Source organism: Onychostoma macrolepis, chromosome 10 (genome assembly GCF_012432095.1).
Source record: "Onychostoma macrolepis isolate SWU-2019 chromosome 10, ASM1243209v1, whole genome shotgun sequence".
Taxonomy (NCBI): Eukaryota; Metazoa; Chordata; class Actinopteri; order Cypriniformes; family Cyprinidae; genus Onychostoma; species Onychostoma macrolepis.
The window spans coordinates 2,186,639-2,209,700 of record NC_081164.1 but is presented as its reverse complement, the minus strand read 5'-3'; the positions used below and the strand labels follow the sequence as shown (position 1 = coordinate 2,209,700).

Here is a 23,062-nt window from a genome sequence, read left to right as displayed (position 1 = left end):
TAAAAAGATCTGGTGTCTGAATAATTTCTGGTTTGACTGTGTAGTAAACAAGGCCTAGATAATCACATAAGCCCTTGGCTAACGAGCTAAAGGAGTAACTGAACATGAGCACCGTGCTGGTTTGTTTGCAGTTGGTGGCGGATCAGATCCCTCAGCTGGTTCAGGGTGTGAGAGGCAGTCAGGCTCAGCCCGACAGCCCCAGCGCACAGCTCGCCCTGATCGGAGCCAGTCAGAACTTCATGCAGGTCCCGTCACTCCTCTGACCTTCACTTCCTGTTATAACGTGCAAGTCTCCATCGTTTGAGCTCATGTTGTCTGCTCTCTTCATCAGCCCGGAGCGAAAATGGTGACGGCAGCCAAAGCTACGGTTCCCACTATCAGTGACCAGGCGTCTGCCATGCAGCTCAGTCAGTGCTCCAAAAACCTGGCCAGCGCTCTCGCTGAGCTGCGCACCGCCGCCCAGAAGGTACCACAGCAGAGATTTACATTCAGTTTGATAGATCATTTAGGTTGGGCAGAAGTGTTAGGTTTTGTTTTCATGTAATGAAGTTTTGCTTTTCCACCGAAATAAAAGCTTTATGGTTGAATGTTTAAAAAGAAAGAAATTAAGACAGTTGTTCTGTAAAATTATTATTATTATTATAAAACACTTGTTTTTGTAATTTACAGTACAATAGTATTATTGCAAAAATAATATATTCATTTCTTTATTTGTTTAATTGTTGTAATTTAAGTAATACAATTTAAAAATATGTTGTTGATTGTTGTTGTTGCTATAATATAAAACCCTTGTTTTTATAATTTACATTACAATAGTATTATTGCAGAAAATAATATTCATTTCTTTATTTAATTGTCATAATTTAAGTAATACAATCTAAAAATAATATTTTATTGTTGTTGTTGTTGTTATTATTATTATTATTATTATTATTATTATTATTATAAAACACTTATTTTTATAGTTTACAGTACAGTAGTATTATTGCAATGTTAATATATTTATTTCTTTATTTGTTTAATTGTTATAATTTAAGTAATACAATCTAAAAATAATATTTTACTTTTTTTTTTTTTTTTCTGGGTACAGATTCTCAACCAGTACCCTGATAATGACACACTTACCAGTTGATATTTAGAACCAAAATGCACTTGCAACTAAATTTACTTCTGTGACGCACCAGAATATTCAACTAGACAAATATAGGAAACTTTTTTTGAATGATCTGTATTTGACATGTGGTTAGAAGGGAGATGTTTGTCAAATATAAGAGCTTGGCGTCATCCACCGACTAGGAAATTTCAGATGGCGGAGCAAGTTATTACATTTCGATGAAAGATAAGAAGCCGATTATATCCACAGATGAATCATCCACAGGATGACTGAGGAATTGTTATTTAGAAAGTCAGTAGGGTCCATTTCTGTAGCGGTACTGCTAGAACTGTGATATACGCATGTATACAAAGTAATGAACATGACATAGGCCTGGTGAACATATGTAGCTCTTTTGCAGTGAATTTCATACGGTTGTCTGTCTGTCTGACTCAGGCTCAGGAGGCGTGTGGTCCTCTGGAGATTGATAACGCTCTCACAATGGTACGAGGGCTGGAGAGGGACATGCAGGAGGCCAAAGCTTCAGCTGCTGAAGGCAAACTCAGACCCCTGCCTGGAGAAACGGTGAGTGTAAACAAAGACTTGTCAGTCGTATAGTTTTGAATGAGGAAAAATGCAACGCACAATCGCAGGAAGCCCCTTCTGAATGAAAGAGCCAATCACTAATCGGTAAAGTCAACGCGTCACTGCAGCTGCCGTTAGAAGTCCCGGTTGCTATAGAAACAGTCAGCATTTTGAGACGTGCGCTTAGAAACAACATTTATGATACAGTTGTCAGATTTCTTTGGTGATTTCAAATATGAAATTTAATTCTAAGCTTAGTGAACAGTTTTGGAGAATTTGATGTTTCCCCATTCAAAGAGATAGGAGCTGCACTTGGATGCCCGAGAGGCGTTTCAAAGATGGCCGCCGAGTGACATGACTTGTCTTAAAGAGACTTTGGTGTAAAAGTGCACAGTATGCGTATGTGCTCTACATGCATTTGTTTGTACACTACCAGTCCAACACTGAACATCCCTGCAGACTCATTCAGTACTGTTCAAAAAGCATCCCAGGACACACCTGAGAAAGTTAGTTGAGAAAATGCTCAGAGTGAGCGCAGCTGGAAACTAGTGTTTTCATCACTATGTAATTTCAAAACTTCCCTTTGTCTTGCTTCATTGTTTTCACATTGACTTCATTATTATTCTAAAAGTGGAACATTTTTATATAATGAAGAATGAGTATTTGTGTTCAAACGTTTGACTGCTAGTGAATGTTTGTGCAAGCATCTGTGTCAGTTTTCACACCTATACCCACAAGTCATGCGCTTCATGTCACAAAAACAGCTGCTAGACCGAAGCCACTACACTGGTATTTATTTCTTTTCGAGCACATTTTAGCTTAGATGCATTCTGTTTCTTGTATAAGCTATGTTTCTGATGACAGAACTATCTTGTATTTTTCCTTCTCAAGGCGTCAGTAACAAGTTTAGAGCAGCAGCATGGATCTGAAAGATTCTATTTCTAGATCTGAAATTTAGTCATGTAAAATAATAAATAATAATCTTAACTCCATTTTCGTAATGAATTTTTGTGGTTATGTAAAACAGATAGAAATTGTGAGTAAAAATATTCTTAAAATCATTATCCTTAATCCAGTAAATCATGAACAACTGGAAAAGACAGTGCACCTTCAGTTTGTATCATTCATATCTATAGCTTGAGCATGCTTTCTGAAATATAAAAATATGATTCCTTTAACACAGTTTTTGTGGTGTGTGTGTGTGTGTGTGTAGCTGGAGAAGTGTTCTCAGGATCTGGGCTCCAGCACTAAAGCCGTGAGCTCTGCTATTGCTCAGCTCCTCAGTGAAGCCACTCAAGGCAATGAGAACTACACAGGTAACCCCATCAACCTCACATACCACTAGCTATTTGTCCGATGTCATGTTATGCAGCGCCCCCTGTCTGTGGAATATATTATTCATCTGTCGCTGCTGTAGCAAACACAGAAACACAGACACAGTGGTTAAAGCTCCTTCTCGTAACTCACCCCATATGTTGCAGGTTTGAAACCCATAAGTCATGTGTTCATCGTGGGCACCTTCAATATCTCCTAATGTCTGTTTCTGGTTTGTTTACGTGTGTTTTTCAGGTATGGCTGCTCGTGACGTGGCTCAGGCTCTACGTTCGCTGGCTTCGGCTGCGCGTGGAGTGGCCGCCAACACCGAGGACCCTCATGCTCGTAACGCCATGCTGGACTGCTCCGCGGATGTCATGGACAAATCCGCCAGCCTAATCGAGGAGACCAAGAGAGCCATTGCCAAACCGGGAGACCCTGACACCCAGCAGAGACTGGCCCAGGTTAAACTCGACCTCAGCTTGAATACTTATGAGAATAGCTCAATAGAATGGGTTTATATTCAGTAACGAAACCTCCCTTTTAATTGCTGATGGGAGATGTGGTCTGCTGTAGGGTGAAGTGCCCATTATTTTGAGAAGAAAATTGCCTGTTGTGTGTCTAAGATTAGCATAACTGGAGAAGCATCTTAAATGTTCTGCTGATGACTGGAGTGTGTGTGTGTGTTTGCAGGTAGCTAAGGCTGTGTCTCAGGCTCTGAACCGCTCTGTGAACTGTCTGCCGGGGCAGAGAGACGTGGATAATGCCATCAGAACTGTAGGAGAAGCCAGCAAGAAACTCCTGTCTGATAAAGTGAGCCCCCTGGCCATAAAGACATTTCACCAAGCATTTTCCAGAATGCAATTTGCAATATTGTTGTCATCTGGATGGTCCTGTGACTTTTGTCTAAAGTGCCTTATATAACGTAATTGATGTTGGCTGGTCATACACACTTGGTTACACAAAAACTGTCCACCGTTAAAGGCCTGTTCACATCAAGACACATGTTTGTTGCCAAAACGTGGTGCGACAAACATTTTAATTTGAATGGACAGCTGTAAATGTGTCTGTTCAGACCTAAAAAAAAACATTTGCATGCTGTTAGTGTGACATAATTATTTATTGAGAGCCGTCCTAATCTCTTTTTGCATCTCTCTTTGAAGAAAACTAACCAACCAATGAGACTCAGGCTTATAGAAACATGCTAATAGTCGCTTGGTAGGCTCGGTGGTGCTCTCAAACAGACCGTTTTGCTAAAGAAGAATCTGGAAGCATGTTTGATAAACACAATAGAAAATGCAAAAATCTAAACAGCTGTTTAAAAAATAGGCTAATACGATTCGACTTTGTTGGTGTCAGAAATGTAAAGTTGCACAGCTCTGACCTTGTCTACCTCTGCATTTCTTTTGTGCCAGCAGCCGTATCACCCTGCAGCCCAAGACCGGTTGCCCACTAAAGCTAAGCAGGGCTGAGCCTGGTCAGTACCTGGATGGGAGACCTCCTGGCAAAACTAGGTTGCTGCTGGAAGAGGTGTTAGTGAGGCCAGCAGGGGGCGCTCACCCTGTGGTCTGTGTGGGTCCTAGCGTCCCAGTATAGTGACAGGGACCCTATACTGTCAAAAGCACCATCCTTCGGATGAGGCGTTAAACCGAGGTCCTGACTCTCTGTGGTCATTAAAAATCCCAGGATGTCCTTCGAAAAAGAGAAGGGGTGTAACCCCGGCATCCTGGCCAAATTTGCCCATTGGCTTCTGACCATCACGGTCCTCCTTATCATCCCCGAACACTGATTGTTGGATGAAGTGACACCCCCCCCCCACCCCCACCCCCCACACACACACACAATGTAAAGCATTTTGAGTGCCTAGAAACGCGCTATATAAATGTAACGAATAATTACGAATTAGAGAATGGATAAAATTTTTATTCCAAATATTGGTGTTGATGTGAACAGGTCTTAACATATCTAACTAGACCGTTTCAATGTGAAAATCTGAAAATATGTGGCCCAAAATTGAGTCATAGTCAAATCCAGTGACTGTCAACTAAGAGAAACTAAAAACTCACAAACAGTTCAAATGTGTTTTGATTAGGATTGTCGATTTAATGTTTTAATTTAGTGTGATTAATTGCAAAAAATCACTTGGCATGAGATGTTACGCAACTTAATTGTTGTGATGCATCTTTTAGTTGTTCCACTCATAACCTACACTCATATATCCATCCATCTGGCTTTAAAATTATTCCATCCATCATTAACCAAACGTCCATCCTTCTATCCCACCATCAATCTATCCATTCGACTGCATGGCCTTAAAACATTCAAAACTTTAAACTTGAAATACTTCTAACTTTCTAGCCAGGGTTTCTCAAGCCAACAACCAAGTCTGTCTAGAAATGTTTAGTTTTTTGTCTAGTTTTACTTGGTGTTTCCTGTTTCTGTTAAATACTACACTGAGCCGTATCACAGTTACTGCTCCTATCTGATCTTCAGTTCCCAGTGAGCGGGAAGAGTTTCCAGGAGGCTCAGGTGAATCTGAACCAGGCGGCGGCCGGACTGAACCAGTCAGCCAATGAGCTGGTGCAGGCGTCACGCGGCACAACCCAGGACCTGTCCAAAGCCTCCGGGAAGTTCGGACAAGACTTCAATCACTTCCTGCAGGCTGGAGTGGACATGGCTGGACAGTCCCAGGTGTGGACAGTCAAATTCATTTTATCAAGACTTTGAAGACTATAGCACTTACACTCATAACCTACTTCTGAATGATTCTAGCTATAGAATCATTTGATGTGTGTTATTATATGTTACTGATACAAGTGACAAATAAAAAAAAAAAAGTGCTAGTTTTTCATTAGCATCAGATCCTGAGAGAGTCATTTGACACTTGATTGATAGATGAATGAATGAGTGGAAAGCTGAACCATGTCTTCTCCTCTCGTCTCTCCCTGTAGTCTAAAGAGGATCAAACTCAAGTGGTCACCAACCTGAAGACCATCTCCATGTCCTCCAGCAAACTCCTGCTGGCTGCTAAAGCTCTGTCCACAGACCCCAACTCACCCAACCTGAAAAACCAGCTCGCTGCTGCCGCTCGGTTAGAATCAGCTGACTTCTGCTGTTCAATTCATTCTTTGTCATCAAGTATCAGCATAGAAGGTTATAATCAAAAATATAACATTAAGCAAAAAAACAGTGATTGTAAGGTCTGGATAATGTTCCATTTAAAACATAAAAGTAGAAGAAGGGTTTTTGGTGTTGCATGTATAGGAATGCAAATTTGTACAAAAGTGAGCAACTTGTTCATGAAGTGCCTCCCACAAGGCTGTTAGCTACGTTTTAGGGGCTGTCATGATATCAGATTTTAACTACATGATTATTGTGGCCATAATATTCACAATAAAGCTATTATTGCAATATCTTAGAGATTTTGGAGTAAAGTAATGCTAAATAATAATCAGTAAAAATCTAGTTTGTCTTTTCTCTTGAATCACTCAAAACACAAATGTAGGGTGATGGAGAGAGTGTAAAAGCAAAGTTATTGTTGATCAGCACTTCCTGGGTGTCCATCTTTTTTTACCAATCAAAAAAAAACTCCCAAACTAACTTGTTTTAGGTGCAGTTAGAGCGTCTCACTTTTGCCTGTAATCTCTGACAACATAATTTTGTGCAGCAGTAGTAGCTACACACTGACTGCATCCGCAATCACATACTTCCCTATTATATAGTAGTCGAAAAGCAGTATGTGAACAGAGTAGTTGAAATGCACAGTATTAATCAAACGGTTGGCTAAAAGTCCCTGGATGACCTGCGATTTCCAGAGAGATTCTGAAGTGTGCACACTTTACACTAACGGCATTGAAGTGCTGCAACTGATGCTGGCAGGTCACCTGTCACCTGTCCAGATTATATTCATACTACATATATTGTAGAACTTGCTTTTTTTACCAACCGCTCAGTAATTACTTATTCAAAAGCAGTACCTACTCAGAGAGAATGAGATTTTGGACACAGCCAAATCATCATTTTATGAGGGGTGACAAACAGATGCAATAGTGCCACCTGCTATATTGTCAATTTCATTTCATTTCTACCAGGTTGCTGGTGCTGTATTATTTACAATATTATCATATATGCAGTATTTACATAATAAGAGTATTTCATTTTTTAAATATTGTGGTGGTTATTGCGACACTCCTAGCTTGTAGCAAAGTATTTTGGGATTGGGAAATGTGATGCTGTTTTAAAGTGCGGTCACGTTAGCAAAATCTCCATCATCTGTAGCATAGAGATGTATAAAGCACAGCTCACACAAAAGGCGCTTTCAAACCAAGCTGGGTTTTTTTTTTTTTTGGTAACACACAGGAATCCATGTGACCTATTGGAATCACACACAAAATTTCACAAAGCAATGGTAAATGAGCACATCTTTAGAATTTGGCCAAAAGTAGGTCGTTATAGTTATCCAATTACTATTTGAAAGCATCTAAAATGTGATTTAGAGCAGAGCCCTGTATCGAGTCAGATGTTGTGCTGTGTGATGGCATGCTAGCCAAATAGTGCCTGTGATAGTAAGAGAAACACACACAGCTCCTCTATTGACATACATTACATAAGTGGCATGCTCGCTTTCCTACACATTTGGGTTGGAATGAGCACAATTATGTAATAGGCATCTACAAAAGCAAACCTGTGTGTATCGCTGCTGCTCTGTGATGTGTGTGAGAGGGGAAGAGGAAGACAGGATGAAACAACAGCAGCTAATGGCTTTACAGCGCTCGCAATCCAAAAACTCCCATCACTCCCTCACAGAGCATCAGAGAGAGAGAGAGAGAGTCGGTGTGTGGTAGCGCACGTGGGTGGATTGTTCCTCACAGATCTCTCACACTATTCCTTCCCTTCCTTGCAAACTCTAATGTCTCTCTCTCTCTCGATAGCGCGGTGACAGACAGCATTAATCAGCTGATCAGCATGTGTACCCAGCAGGCTCCGGGACAGAAGGAGTGTGACAACGCTCTCCGTGAGCTTGAGGTGCTTCTACTCTCTCTTTTACTTCTCGTCTTCTGTATGTTCATCAGTTTGTGTGAGTGACTCACTCTCATGCAGCGACTGAATTCTCTCATGTTCAGATCTGATCTCAGTCTGAACTCAACAGTGTTTTATGAGGAGAGATGACACACCTTTTGTGCCACCAGTTGTCCCTTTTGTTTTATTACATTATTTATTAGAATAATGTAATGAAATGCTTCAGAAATATGTATTTGTTTTGTACATACATGTTCTTCCGTACACATATATGTTGCATGACTTGAAATCCTGTTTGATATTGAGCTGCAGCTGTTTTTGGATGATATTGGAAATGTCAGCAAAGCAACAGAACACATTTTCAAGGCAGCATTGTTTTGATTTTTCTTCTCAGCTAAAACATTCAGAATCCATTCATACTTGATTTTTTTTAGACAAGTTAGATGTTCAAAAGTCTGGAGTCAGTAAGTTTTTTAAAGAAGTCTCTTCTGCTCACAACAGCTGCATTTATTTGATCAAAAGTACAGTAAAAGTAATATTGTAAAATATCACTGCAATTTAAAATAACTGTGTTGAATATTTTGTAAAGTATCATTTATTGCAGTGATCAAAGCTGAATTTTCAGCATCATTACTCATTGCTGCTCAAGAAACATGTTGAAAACAGTTGTGCCGTTTCATATTTTTGTGGAAATTGTGGTACTTTTTTCAGCGTTCTTTTATTAATAGAAAGTTCAAATCAATAGCATTTATTATAAAATGAAATCTTTTGTAACATAACATAACATTATGACTTTTGATCAGTTTAATGCATCTTTGCTAAATAAGGGATTATTATTTTTTAATCTTACTGACTCCAAACTTTTGAACGATTTTGTTTGTTTTTTTGTTGTTTTTTTTGTAATTAACTTTTTTAAGAAATGTAATCTGAACGTTAAAGGTCTTTGGACATACAGTGTTCATTTTAATTGTTCACATCTTACAATAAAGATAAACAGCACTGAATGTTTAATAGCAAAACATTTGCACAAGAAAGCAAGAACTAAATCCTAAAACCTGAACATACCAAAAACCTCAGAGCAATATTAATTTGCTGCATCTGTGTTGTGTGTTGTTTGCAGACGGTCGGAGGAATGCTGGAGAATCCCACAGAAGCGGTCAATGATTTGGGCTACTTTGACTGCATTGACAGTGTGATGGAGAACTCAAAGGTGCGACACAGATCAGCTTCACAATGAAAAGCCAAATATAGCCATATATTCACCCAGTCGCCATTGATGTTAACGTTGATGTTGTGTACAGATTTTGGGTGAGGCCATGGCTGGCATTTCCCATAATGCCAAGAACAGTAACTTGCCAGAATTTGGAGACTCTGTTAGTTCAGCATCTAAAGCACTGTGTGGTCTCACCGAGGCAGCTGCTCAGGTAAAAACTGTGTGTGTGTGTGTGTGTGTGTGTGTGTGTGTGTGTGTGTGTGTGTGTGTGAGAGAGAAACTCCTCTCTGCTAAATTAGTCAACCTAAAGAGGCGGTGCGTGATAAAATGTTCCAGGGCTATGATGCATCAAACATCTGGAGTTACAGGAGCGCATTAAATGAACACATTTGCCTTCCTGGTCTCTCCTTTGCTGCCTGTGCTTTCACACACACTGTCATGAAATTCATAATGGGTTTGATGGGCAGTGAGTCATATTTAACTGCTTCCTGTGTGTCGTCCTAAAAGCGGTTTCATGAACACTCAACTGCCAATTGATTCAGAAGTGCTTCATTTCATTTGTGTGTGTGTGTTTGAGTCAGTTTTCCTCTACTAAGGCTGCTTGATTTTGATAAAAATCATAACTGTCGATTGTTCCCTTAAAGCTGTAATCAGAATTTTTCATTTTTAATAGGCTTGTCGAATTTAGATCAAAATATTTATATTATGTGGGGTATACCACATTGTTTATGCAGGTCTTGTTGACGTGTACATCAACAAAACAAGCTGAAAACTGTTCCTTATATTGTCAAGTCAAGACACCTTTATTTCTATAGCACTTTATACAATACAAATTGTTTCAAAGCAGCTTTACAGTAATGAACACAAATAACAGAAGTAATGATGCAAAGTTCAAAAATGAGGCAAATCCAAATTCTGCAGCTCTAACAAGACAATAGTGTCATAATTCAGCTGTTAGATTCAGTTCAATAACTGTCAATGTATCAAAATTCATGGATTATGAATGAATTCAATTTAGTGTAAAGAACTTCTACAGAAGATAATAACTATTTGTCTGTAATACTGTAAATATTGCTATTATTTATATTTATATTTATAAATATTGCTAAAATTAAAAAAAAAAAAAAAAAAAAGTTTTGAAAAATAAAATCTAACAGAAATGAAAAGTTTCCATGACAGGAAATCAAATGTGCGTGTGCATATATGTAGCTGTAGTTGGTGGAAAAAAAGTTAAATGTTCACATTTATTCTATAACTATAGGCCTATTTCACAATATGGCGACCGACAGCGGAAGTAGGGAAGCGGTACGTCCAGTCGCACCTGCAGCCCGCTACGATCGCTATTCATTATTTAAATGCTCTAGGAATAGTAGTTTTCTCGCCGTCATTACATTAATTTATTTTCTTATAAAGTAAGAATAGCCAATGTTGTCCGTTTTGTGGACCGTTTTTAAGGAACTGAGTGTTAAGAAAATGTGGTTGATGTTGCTGGGTAATAAAGAGGAGGAGGACGAGGATGATGTAACTGGATGATGAGGAGGAGGTTACAGCAGGTATGTAGATGAGGATGATGTTATTAACTGGCTATCCAGCAAAGCTTGAGAGATGTTGAAGCTCCACCTAATTAAAGAGAATAAAGTAATAAAACATTTATAGTTTGCACTAAACATGTTGTGAAGGAATTTTAATATTAATTCTTTTTAAATAAATTAATCATACTTAATCACGACTAACATTTCTTCCTTTCCAGGTGTAACATTAATTATTGTGTTCTGAGTGTGTGTGAGTGAGTGATTGTGTGTGTGAGTGATTGTGTGTGTGAGTGATTGTGTGTGTGAGTGATTGTGTGAGTGAGTGATTGTGTGTGTGAGTGAGTGTGTGTGAGTGTGTGTGTGTGTGAGTGTGTGTGAGTGTGTGTGAGTGTGTGTGTGTGTGTGTGTGTGTGTGTGTGTGTGTGTGTGTGTGTGTGTGTGTGTGTGTGTGAGAACTGGTTTGTGTAGAACAGAAGTGACGGGTGTTCTGTGTGTTACTCACAGGGGGCGTATCTGGTGGGTGTGTCTGATCCGAACAGTCACGCGGGGCAGAAGGGGCTTGTGGACCCCTCACAGTTCGCCAGAGCCAAACAGTCTATCCAGATGGCCTGTCAGAACCTAGTGGACCCGGCCTGCACCCAGTCCCAGGTAACAGCATGACTCTTTCCTAGATGGAAATGGTCTGATAGGAGCGAACACATACCTAAGGTCTAGTTTACTTTGGGCAAGATATTAGATATTAGCTTTGAGAGTGTATTATTATTAGTAGATTACTGATAAGGTATTGTAATAATATTTTTATATTTAAAAACATATTTGTGACTGTTTGGAGATTTTAGAAAACACGAGGGAGAACTAAAGGTGTGATAGCATTTACAGTTGTTTGATGATTTTGCAAGACTTTCCCACTTTTAATGCAAGTAGACAACTTTAAGTAAGCTCACTTAAGGACTTGTTTTTTAATAAGATTTTAGCAGAAAATGTTGACTTTTATCATATGTAAATGTTAAACATCTTGTATTACTTTAAATGTTCTCTCTTTCACTGTGCCCTGTTTGAAAGTGTCTGTTGGTCCTATAGACAATGGACCTTTTTTGCTTACAAAATTTAACAAAAATGATAATATGATATTCTGCAATCCTTAAAGCTTCTGTTAAAGGGCCAAGCAGGACTCCCAGTGTCTGATCGACTTTCACAAATTATTATATTTCACATCTGGATATTTCCTTTGAACTCCTTTTGAGCTCAAAATAGGAAGTGCATTCTTAAAGGAATGCTTTGACCTAGTTTTTAACTATTATCACAAATAACCTGACAAAATAACTCCCGTGTTTTCCCAAGGTCCTCTCTGCTGCCACAATTGTTGCCAAACATACTTCGGCCTTGTGCAATGCCTGCCGACTCGCCTCCTCCAAAACATCCAACCCAGTTGCTAAGAGACAGTTCGTCCAGAGCGCCAAAGAGGTGGCCAACAGCACCGCCAACCTCGTCAAGTCCATCAAAGTGAGTTTTGAGTCTGTTTCTGATCAGCAGTGTTGGTATTATTATGGGGAATGTAACTCTGTGTTTGTGTTGTAACGTCAGGCTCTTGATGGGGCCTTTAACCAGGAGAACAGACAGAAGTGTAAGGAAGCCACTGGGCCGCTTATCGAGGCTGTGGATAACCTGACTGCCTTCGCTTCAAACCCAGAGTTTGCTAGCGTACCTGCACAGATCAGCCCAGAGGTACCACATTATATCACAGAATATACTAAAGTTTGGGCCGTTTTTAAAGAAATTGATGCTTTTATTCAGAAAGGATGCATTAAAGTGATCAAAAGTGACAGGAAAGGCATTTATAATCAGCATATTATATTGATTTCTGAAGGATCATGTGACATTGAAGACTGGAGTAATGATGCTGAAAATTCAGCTTTGATCACAGAAATAAATTACATTTTACATTGTATTCACATAGAAAACAGCTATTTTAAATTGTAATAATATTTACAATATTAGTGTTTTTACTGTATTTTTTGATCAAATAAATGCAGCTGTTGTGAGCAGAAGAGGCTTCTTTCAAAAACATTTCAGTCTTGCCAATCCCATATTTGTGAACTGTAGTGTATATCACAATATAGTCATTTTTGCTGGAAATTCAACTTCCCAATATTTATATTTTACATATCCAAGTATGGTATGTTTACTTTAATAATCTTGTAATTAAAAAAAAAAAAAAATAAAATTTTATTTAAATTAACAAGTTTGAAAAAATGATAAGATTACTCATAACAAATCAACACAAAAAGTGTCATTATGTTGCAAAAACAAAAGACCATCTATGACAAACAGTTTTCTGCCTTGTTATATTTTTAAAATTGTGGATACATATTTTTCGTTTTCGGGATGAAAGAATGGATGAAACGCATTTGTAAAAATTAAAACATCTTTAAGAGCAAGGGGGCCCCCTTGTGTTTCAGGGGCCCTACGCAGCTTGCGTATTCTGCGTATAGGGAGGATCGGCTCTGGGAACCAGACTCCAGGCTGAAATAGAAAACCCTGTTTAGACCAAGCTGGAAGTTACAAGTTCTGTTGTGTCTGATTGCAGGGTCTGGCAGCGATGGAGCCCATCGTAGCGGCCGCTAAGACCATGCTGGAGAGCTCTACAGGCCTGATCCAGATGGCCCGCTCACTGGCCGTCAACCCCAAAGACCCGCCCAAATGGTCTGTGCTGGCCGGACACTCCAGAACAGTGTCCGACTCCATCAAGAAACTCATCACCAACATGAGGTATTCACAGAATTCATAGCCTTTATTCAACAATCAACTAAAAATGTCTGTGAAACCATGTGTCCCTAAAAGCAGAACCAATTACGGAAACTCAGCTTTAAAAGACAGTAGTGTCATTAGCCAGTTCAGGGTTGGTTTAGTTTAGATCAGAGGTCTTCAACCCTGCTCCTGAGGACCCACTATCCTAAAGAGTTTAGCTACAACCCTAATCAAACACACCTGAAGTGGCCAATCAAGCTCCTCGAGACTGCTTGAAAATTGCAGGCAGGTGTGCTGAAGCTGGTTGGAAATAAACTTTCCAGGAGAGTGGGTCCCCAGGAGCAGGGTTGAAGACCTCTGGTTTAGATCAATAACAGTGTGAGGTCTTACCATTACCAGTGTCAGTGTTGCAAGATGCGATTCAGTTGTGAATGGTATCATATTGATATACTGTCATGTAAATGGTTTCAGGGAAAAGGCTCCAGGTCAGAGGGAGTGTGATGACGCCATTGAGGTTCTTAATAACTGCATCCGTGAGGTGGACAAGGCGTCTCTGGCAGCCATCAGCCAGCAGCTCACGCCTAGAGACGACATCTCCCACGAGGTGAGGCTTTACAGCCGTCATGATAAACTGCAGCAGTATCCTCAGAGCTGAGGGCGCAGCTGTCATGTTCATCATTAATGTAATACAGCGGTATTGTAATATTGTGTTGCAGGCCCTTCACGAGCAGATGGCGGCATCTGTGCAAGAGATCAGTAACCTGATTGAGCCAGTGGCCATCGCAGCCCGCTCCGACGCCTCTCAGCTGGGTCACAAGGTCTGAATCCTTTCTAAACGCGTTTACACGGGTCTCAGTGTTTACTGGAAGCTAAATGTGTGCCGTCATCTCACAGGTGTCTCAGATGGTCAGTTACTTTGAGCCACTCATCATGGCTGCCATCGGTACAGCGTCTAAGATCCTGAACAGCCAGCAGCAGATGAGCGTGCTGGATCAAACCAAGACTCTGGCTGAGTCTGCCCTACAGATGCTCTACACGGCCAAAGAGGCTGGAGGAAACCACAAGGTAAGACGCCAACAGCCAAACACAGCAGCTGCATTCTGGTAGTTTTGATTATACACTGCCGTTCAAAAGCTTGGGTTCAGTAAGATTTTTTTAAGGACGTTTCTTTTGCTCATCAAGGCTGCATTTATTTAATCAAAAATACAGAAATTTTCTATTTTAATATACTTTAAAATATAATTTATTCCTGTGAAGCAAGGCTGAATGTTCAGCATCACAGCATTACTCCAGTCTTCAGTGTCACATGATCCTTCAGAAATCATTCTAATATGTGGTTTATAATCAGTGTTGGACACAGTTGTGCTGCTGAATATTTTTTGGGACCTGTGATATTTTTTCGGGATTCTTTGATTAAATAAAAAGTTAAAAAGAACAGTGTTTATTTAAAATTGAAATTATATGTCACACACTACTCAAAATAGATCGGCATATTAGAGTGATTTCTGAAGGATCATGTGACACTGAAGACTGATGTAATGATGCTGAAAATTCAGCGCTGCGTCACAGAAATAAATTATATTTTAAAGTATATTAAAATAGGAAACCAATATTAGAAATTGCAATAATATTTCACAATAGTTTTCTGTATTTTTGTTCAAATGAATGCAGCCTTGATGAGCAGAAGAGACTCCATTTAAAATTTTTACTGATCCCAAACTTTTGAACGGTAGTGTATCTGTTGGAGATCTGCTATAGTGCTCAGTCTCACAGTACTCTGTGTGTGTGTGTGTGTCCTCAGGCGGCTCACACACAGGAGGCTCTGGAGGAGTCGGTCCAGATGATGAAGGAGGCGGTGGATGATCTGGCTGCGACTCTGGCAGAGGCGGCTAGCGCTGCAGGAGCAGTGGGCGGCATGGTCAACTCCATCTCTCAAGCCATCAATAAGATGGAAGACGGGCCTGGATTCGAACCTGAAGGAACGTTTGTGGATTATCAGACCACGATGGTGAAGACGGCCAAAGCTATCGCTGTCACCGTTCAGGAGATGGTAAAAACTAGTGCTGGATCAGTCAGAGTGACTGTAGAATTAGGAATTGTGGGGGAAAAAATTGGAAAACCACTGTGGCTGGTGGGCAAAATAAAATATACATATGCACAAACATGCAATGAAAACAGAATTAGGGTTTAGTACAGAATTCAGAAATACACTTGACTTGTGACGAAGGACATTAACTAAAAAGTGTTACAGTGAACCTGACAAGCATCCCTGAATAATCACCTTAAAGGGATCCCTGGGTATTAAGACTTGTATGGCTTAATATAACGTAAATTATGTCTCTTACTGAAATATGTAGTAAAAAACCCATTAAAGATGTGTTATTTTAAAAAATCACATCGTTTTATACATATTTGGAACTATGGGGGGCGCCATTTTTCTGATGACGTAAAATGGTTGCACTCCATGAGCTACTAGCGCTATCTGTTGCTATTTTTACCACAACACAACTCGGAATAGACAAGTCGGAAAATAAAATACTGATATGATGACCACAGCTACTGAAAGAGCTCACAGGTGGCGATGGATATAAGTATAGGTTTAAACCAAATGCTGTACCATCGATTTTTCCCCACAAGGAGTGTAAACGCCCCGGATCTCGAGGAAATCAGTGCTGAGAAACTCCTCCAGCGGCCGCGCGTCGGCATGTTTACATCATCTGGCGTTTCTTGTCTCAGCTGTTTTTAAGCTCTTTCAGTAGCTGTGGTCTACTAAAAGACTCAAAGGCATCAGGGCTAAAGTGGAGAGAAAAAAGAAGCGGGTCTTTAGGAAGTTTTATTCTTCCACAGGCATCTTCCCATTCTTTTCTTCTTTTCTTATCGCTAGGAAAGCAGTGAAGTCTTACATTAAATTGCTTATTTTGTTGCCCTTCAACTGAAAATTACAACTAAAAGCCTCACAATGTGGTATCGTATCAGTATTTTATTTTCTGAGGTGTTGCGGTAAAAAGCGTCAGTAGCTCACTGAGTGCAACCATTTGACGTCATCGACGCAGAATGTACTGTGCACATAAAATAATGGCGCCCCCCATAGTCCAAAAACGATGTTGATTTTTTTCAAATAACATACATTTTCATGGGTTTTTTACTACATATTTAAATAAGAGACATAATTTACGTTATATTAAGCTATACATGTCTTAATACCCGGGGATCCCTTTAAGAACATCTGATAAACTATATTGTAACATATATTATAAAAACATTATGCAGTGTTTAACAATTAACTATTTTCTGAGTGTTCAAATATGAACAAACATGAAAATATATCAATCAAACTTTATTGAATATAAAGTTCAAGTTCTTTATTTATATATTCCTGAAAAGCCAGTTAATTAAAGCCAGTAATGTTCTCATGAAATGTTAATTATGTTTGGCTCATGAATTTGCTGAAAGACAGAGGTGGGCTGTAACCAGCTTGGCTCCTGATTGGACACTGCCAAAAATTAGCAGACAATTAATAGTCATGCCTTCATTCTGTTACACAGCAGCAAACTTATTCATGCTTTTTCTGTTGAGTAGTCAGTAGAAGAGAAGATGCCCTGTAGGAAAAGTTCATTTCAGACCTTTGTTTCTGTAGTGCTTTATATACTACAGATTGTGTCAAAGCAGCTTCACAGAGATGAAAAGGAAAAGCAGAATCAATTGTAGAAACTATAATAGATTTTATGTATAATTTTTTTTTCTATTGACGTCAGTAGAAGAGAAGGACAAGCAGCCAATGGCATAATAAAACATCTGCACCAGAGAGTGCGTTTTTATTCTGGTGGTATCATATAAATTAATGAGTTTTTTTCACTGTCACACCTCAGCATTTTCATCTTACAAATGCTCGCCTTGAATATGTTTTTCATTTATTTTTGTTATGGTTCAAAATAGTTCCAGAAGGGAGAATTATGCAGTATTTATAGAGAAGTAAAGGCTGACGGTGTGTTTTTAAAATGCTTTGTTGCCAGGTTACCAAATCCAACACCAACCCTGATGAGCTGGGCGGTTTGGCCAATCAGCTGACCACAGAGTTCGGTGACCTGGCGTCTGAGGCCAGATGTGCAGCCATGACTGCAGAGAATGACGAGGTATTGTGACATATGCTTTCCTTTTCTGTAGATTTTATGGCCTTTCCACATAATGTTATACTTTATATGAAAGTGACTCCATTTGCTGTTTCTGCATGTTACTGGTCTTATTGATAACTTATTCTGAGTGTTTGTATTCTTAGTAAAGAAACATTAACCATAAAAAGTTTGGGGTCAGTAAGGTTTTTTTGTTTGTTTGTTTTAAAAGCAATAATATTGTGAAATATTGATCCTTCAGAAATCATTCTAATATGCTAATTTGCAGTTCAAGAAACATTTCTGATTGTTATGGGTGTTGAAAATGTGCTGCTTCATATTTTTGTGGAAATTGATAGATTTTAATTTTTTTTTTTCAGATTTATTTGATTAATAGAAAGTTCAAAAGAAATATTTTGTAATATGATATATATTTACATTAAATTAATCCTTGCTGAATAAAAAAACTTTAGTACAAGGACCAATTATCACTATTAATTAGATGCTTATTAGCATGCCTGTTATTAACATATTGGCTGTTTATTAGTGCTTATAAAGCACATATTCTGCACGACCATATTCTACGTCCCTAATCCTACCCAATACCTAAACTTAACAACTATTAATAAGCAGCAAATCAGGAGTTTGAGGCAAAATTCATAGTTAATGGTTTGTTAATAGCGAGAACTGAATCTTAAAATAAAGTGTGACCAAAGTTTCAATGACCCCAAAATTTTGAACAGTATTGCATTTTCTTTTACTTTTCAACTGACCACGCCCCCTCTTATTTTTTAACTCCTCCCCCAATCAGTTGACAAATTGGGACCACTTTTGATCATCCAGTCAATTCCCAATAAATATAATCAAATCCCACCCTACATTTCTTGTTGAATATTCTGTTGCATTTTGAAGTATGTCACATTACTGAAGTAAAATGAGATACTTTGCATAGTTAAGCTGTTTCTTTGATTTCTTTGGTTGAAATCCCAACTAGATTAAGGTGTTAGTTAACGGTTAAGTGTTTTGTTCTTCAGATCGGCTCTCACATCAGGAAGCAGGTGACAGAGCTGGGCAACAGCTGCACTGGTCTGGTCAGTAAAGCAGGAGCGCTGCAGTGCAGTCCAAACGACTCCTACACCAAGAAAGAGCTCATCGACAGCGCTCGCAAAGTCTCCGAGAAGGTTCACAGTAGTTCTTCTCTTATTGGACATACTGTATGGGTGTCATTTCAGTCTTCATCAGACTCCTGATGTCTTTACTCTCTGTCTCTCAGGTGTCTCACGTGTTGGCGGCTCTTCAGGCTGGCAATCGTGGCACTCAGGCCTGCATTACTGCTGCCAGTGCTGTTTCTGGCATCATCGCAGATCTGGACACCACCATCATGTTTGCCACCGCAGGCACTCTCAACCGAGAGAACGCCGAGACCTTTGCAGACCACAGGTACTCCCTCCGCCAAAACTACAGCGCTCAAACTGCCCAGTGGACATCTGAGTGACCATGAAATGAAAATGTTTTTGAAGGGTCATGAAACACAACTATTGTATCACCGCTTGCTCACACCAAACACCTTGCTCTGCTGTTTATTAAGCTATAGGAACACAACTGTTCGCAGATCAGCCCAGATGCCAGGGAGGTTTTGTTCATGAAACCGTTAAAGAACAGAATCATTCAGTTCCTAATGATTCCAGTCCCTATATGTGACATTTACCCTGTCAGCTTCAGCAGATCTGATCACGAATGATCATGAATGAAACTCTTATAACATCAAATTGAAGTAGACGGATAAAGTTTGAAGACAAACGTTGAAGTTAGCTTGAAAAAGCCTGGCCTGAAAGTGTGAAACTTTTAAAAGCTTGAGGTTTGAAGATTTTATTGTCAGATTGATAGAAAATCAGATGAAAAAAAAGGTCAAATAGACCATATTAGACCACTTCAAACCCCATTTGACCTCACTAGATTCACAAGAAACCATTTCAAACCAGTTCAGTCCCCAGTAAACCTTTTCAGACCCAATTAAACCTCAAAAGACCGCAAAGAAACAATCAGACCACTCGTCTAGGCATTGCTAGATTGTTTTAGCAAAAAGTCTAGCATGTTTCTAGTATGTTTTAGCCCTTTGCTAACATGTTTTACCACATTGTCAATTTAAGTAAAAAAAAAGACTTCACTCAGTACTTTATTATTAGAAGTAATTTAACAACATGATGCACTTTACTTAACAAATTACAAACAATTTTAGTAACAGAGAAGTGTCTTTCCTTTGATATAACCTCTGTCGCCCCCTGTATGTGTTTGTTTATCCGTTAGTGTTAATATGTTTCATCATTAGTGGATTGTAATATTAATAGTTTTGTGTTTCCTGTGGTTTGTCAGAGAGCACATCCTGAAGACGGCTAAAGTTCTGGTGGAGGACACGAAGCTGCTGGTGTCTGGAGCAGGAGCGAGTCAGGAGAAACTGGCTCAGGCTGCGCAGTCGTCTGTTAACACCATCACTAAACTGGCTGATGTGGTCAAACTGGGAGCAGCCAGTCTGGGCGCTGAAGACCCTGAGACACAGGTACTGACACCCGCTTCACTCGTGCGCATGCGTGTGTGTGTGGGTGTACCTGGTATTTATCACCAAATGTCCCCACAAGGATAATAATACCAGTAAATTTTGACTGTGGGGACATTTTTTTAGCTTATAAATCACACAGAATGAAGTTATTTTTTTTAAATCTAAAAATGCAGAAAGTTTCCTGTAAGGGGTAGGTTTAGGTGTAGGGTTGGTGTAGGGCAATAGAAAATACAGTTTGTACAGTATAAAAACTATTATGGCTATGGAATGTCCCCATAAAATGTGGAAACACAACGTGTGTGTGTGTGTGTGTGTGTGTGTGTGTGTGTGTGTGTGTCCAGTGCTTGGCAACAATTCTTGGGTTTCTGCTGTTCCTATGGCAACACTTAATAATTCATGGCATATTCTCAAAGCTTGTTATAGCTGTATTGTTCAAGGAAATTCAGCCATCAAGGCAAGGTTTAATTACACTTCAGTCTCCTTTCAAGTTCATGAACATAATAAAAGCATTATCTTCAAACCTGCTGCATTTGTAAGATCTTTTTCACTTTCAACATGCAGCAGCTGTTTTTGAGTAGATTTTAGTGAGGTCTTTGTGTCCATACTGCAGTTTTTCTAGTCAGTTTTGTACTTCTTATTGCTAGTCAGGATAATATGCTGTTATGTGACTGATACTTTATTAACCAGCGTTAATATTTACATAACAGCTTTCAGCTGTGTTATGTAACTTTATATTTGAGACTTCATTTACTTTTATAGTACAGTTCTTGTACTTATACGTTTCACTCATGGCTTCATGTATTTTTTCTCATGCAGGTGTGAGATTATCTTTGTGGTTCAGTTATGCATCTGTCTATGTATGCAGCATGTTAAGTCATGATGCTGATGCATATTTGCTGCTGCCGTCTGAGATCATGTGTTTGTTGTCGTGTCTCAGGTGGTTCTGATCAATGCGGTGAAGGATGTGGCTAAAGCTCTGGGTGACCTGATCAGTGCCACGAAGGCTGCGGCCGGCAAACCTCACGACGATCCCGCCATGTTGCAGCTCAAGAACTCTGCTAAGGTAAAGACGCACAGAGTAGGATCATCTCATTCATCCACACATCCAGTCTGTCTCTGCCTGAGACCTTTAATAACTGATCTCAATCAAAATGACAGTCCTGATTATTATGGGCTGCCAGAAAATATTAGGTGATCTGAAATCAGGAGTCAGTCCGATTGACCTACAAAGTGAAGAACTGCGAATGATTTGCACTCAGATTGGTGGTGTTATTGTTAACTAAAACTAAAGCTAAAACTGCACAAAAACATTTAAAAAGAAACATTTAAAATGTTTTCGGTAATAGAAATAAAATTGAAAAAGAAAAAAATTATCTTCGATTAAAAACTTTCACTTGGATGCTAAGGCAGCATTTCTAATTTTAAGTACTAATAAAAATTATAAAATCATATAACAGAATTACTAAAACTTAAACTAAAATTAAAATGAAAACCAAAAATATGAAAACTAACTCAAAATATTAATAAATACTATAATGAATTCAAATTCATATATTTCATATAGGATATTCATTACCACAAGTTAAATTATATTTGAAGCATATGAGATATATATTCATAATAAATTCATGGTTATTTTTCTGGTATTTTTTTAATTTATCAATTAACAGAGATTCTATTGTGATTTTTATTTAGCTAATATGTTTCCTAAAGAGACTGTCAGTAAGGTAATGTGTTTTAAAAAGTTTGTAGGTTATTATTATGTATTATTTTATTGCTTATATATCCTTTTTATATCCCATATTTCTACTAATGATGCACAGTATGCTGATGACCAGTTTTGCTCATTATTTGGATAATTATTATTTTTTGTTTCTTTTTAATTAATTAGTCTGATTTGGCTCACCAGGCAACTCTTTTTCTTTTTCAATTTATAATACTGGCTAACCTTAAATATTATCAGCATTTCTGTATTGTTGCGTTCATATATTATTCTTTCTTCAATGACATAACCTCATAAAGTCATAATGCATAAGTGTTTCAGGAGTTCTGATGTGTGATGTTTCTGTGGGATCAGGTGATGGTGACAAATGTGACGTCTCTACTGAAGACAGTGAAGGCTGTGGAGGACGAGGCCACTAAAGGCACACGAGCACTAGAGGCCACCATAGAGCACATCAAACAAGAGCTGGCTGTAAGAGACACACTCCCACTGGACTCTGCTGAAAATATGCACAACCATTTAAAGCACTACATTACAGTGGAAAAAGTGTATTATTATGTATAAAGTCCACTGGGATGAAGAAGAGCAAGTGAAACCTTGACAAAAAACATCCTATGTTTTGCTGGTGTTCAGGTGTTCAGCAGTGCAGATCCTCCTCCAAAGACCGCCACTCCAGAGGAGTTCATCCGCATGACCAAAGGCATCACGCTGGCCACGGCGAAAGCAGTGGCTGCTGGGAACTCGTGCCGTCAAGAGGACGTGATCGCCACCGCTAACCTGAGCAGACGAGCCATCGCTGACATGCTGCACTCCTGCAAGGTGAGACCACTCTCACGCACGGTGATATTAATGACTGCAGATGCACTTCATAAGGGGTCTTATCATATGGAATCAAATTTTCCTTAATCCTTCAAAATGCATGCAATTTTGTAAAACTCCAAATTAAGCTTCATTAAGCAAAATGCAGCTATTTCAGAATAATTAAACATTGAAATCTAGTTTGTAAAATGATGCTATAAACTCAAAAGTACATTGTTATATGTTCATATTATAGATTTTTTTAAGTAAAATGATGTAATATGCTTATTTTCTAAACTTGAGTTGTGCTACATGCAACTTAAATTCAGCTAAAATCAGCTAAAAATAGAAATTAGTTGAGACAATGTCTA

At 38.9% G+C, this 23,062-nt stretch overlaps 1 protein-coding gene across 1 annotated transcript in view; it reads left to right on the top strand.

The window, feature by feature from the left end:
- tln1 (talin 1) overlaps nt 1–23,062 on the top strand; it is a 91,615-nt gene that overhangs the window by 57,265 nt on the left and 11,288 nt on the right. The window contains exons 23-48 of the mRNA XM_058788357.1: nt 132–245; nt 332–466; nt 1,550–1,678; nt 2,892–2,994; nt 3,248–3,456; nt 3,686–3,805; nt 5,486–5,683; nt 5,944–6,083; nt 7,924–8,017; nt 9,132–9,221; nt 9,313–9,435; nt 11,261–11,404; nt 12,098–12,259; nt 12,341–12,481; nt 13,344–13,525; nt 13,976–14,108; nt 14,221–14,322; nt 14,399–14,569; nt 15,306–15,554; nt 17,518–17,637; nt 18,648–18,794; nt 18,887–19,053; nt 19,987–20,170; nt 21,108–21,233; nt 22,248–22,364; nt 22,527–22,712. Of these exons, the coding sequence (XP_058644340.1) occupies nt 132–245; nt 332–466; nt 1,550–1,678; nt 2,892–2,994; nt 3,248–3,456; nt 3,686–3,805; nt 5,486–5,683; nt 5,944–6,083; nt 7,924–8,017; nt 9,132–9,221; nt 9,313–9,435; nt 11,261–11,404; nt 12,098–12,259; nt 12,341–12,481; nt 13,344–13,525; nt 13,976–14,108; nt 14,221–14,322; nt 14,399–14,569; nt 15,306–15,554; nt 17,518–17,637; nt 18,648–18,794; nt 18,887–19,053; nt 19,987–20,170; nt 21,108–21,233; nt 22,248–22,364; nt 22,527–22,712 (3,786 nt within the window). The remainder of the gene's footprint in view (nt 1–131; nt 246–331; nt 467–1,549; nt 1,679–2,891; nt 2,995–3,247; nt 3,457–3,685; nt 3,806–5,485; nt 5,684–5,943; nt 6,084–7,923; nt 8,018–9,131; nt 9,222–9,312; nt 9,436–11,260; nt 11,405–12,097; nt 12,260–12,340; nt 12,482–13,343; nt 13,526–13,975; nt 14,109–14,220; nt 14,323–14,398; nt 14,570–15,305; nt 15,555–17,517; nt 17,638–18,647; nt 18,795–18,886; nt 19,054–19,986; nt 20,171–21,107; nt 21,234–22,247; nt 22,365–22,526; nt 22,713–23,062) is intronic.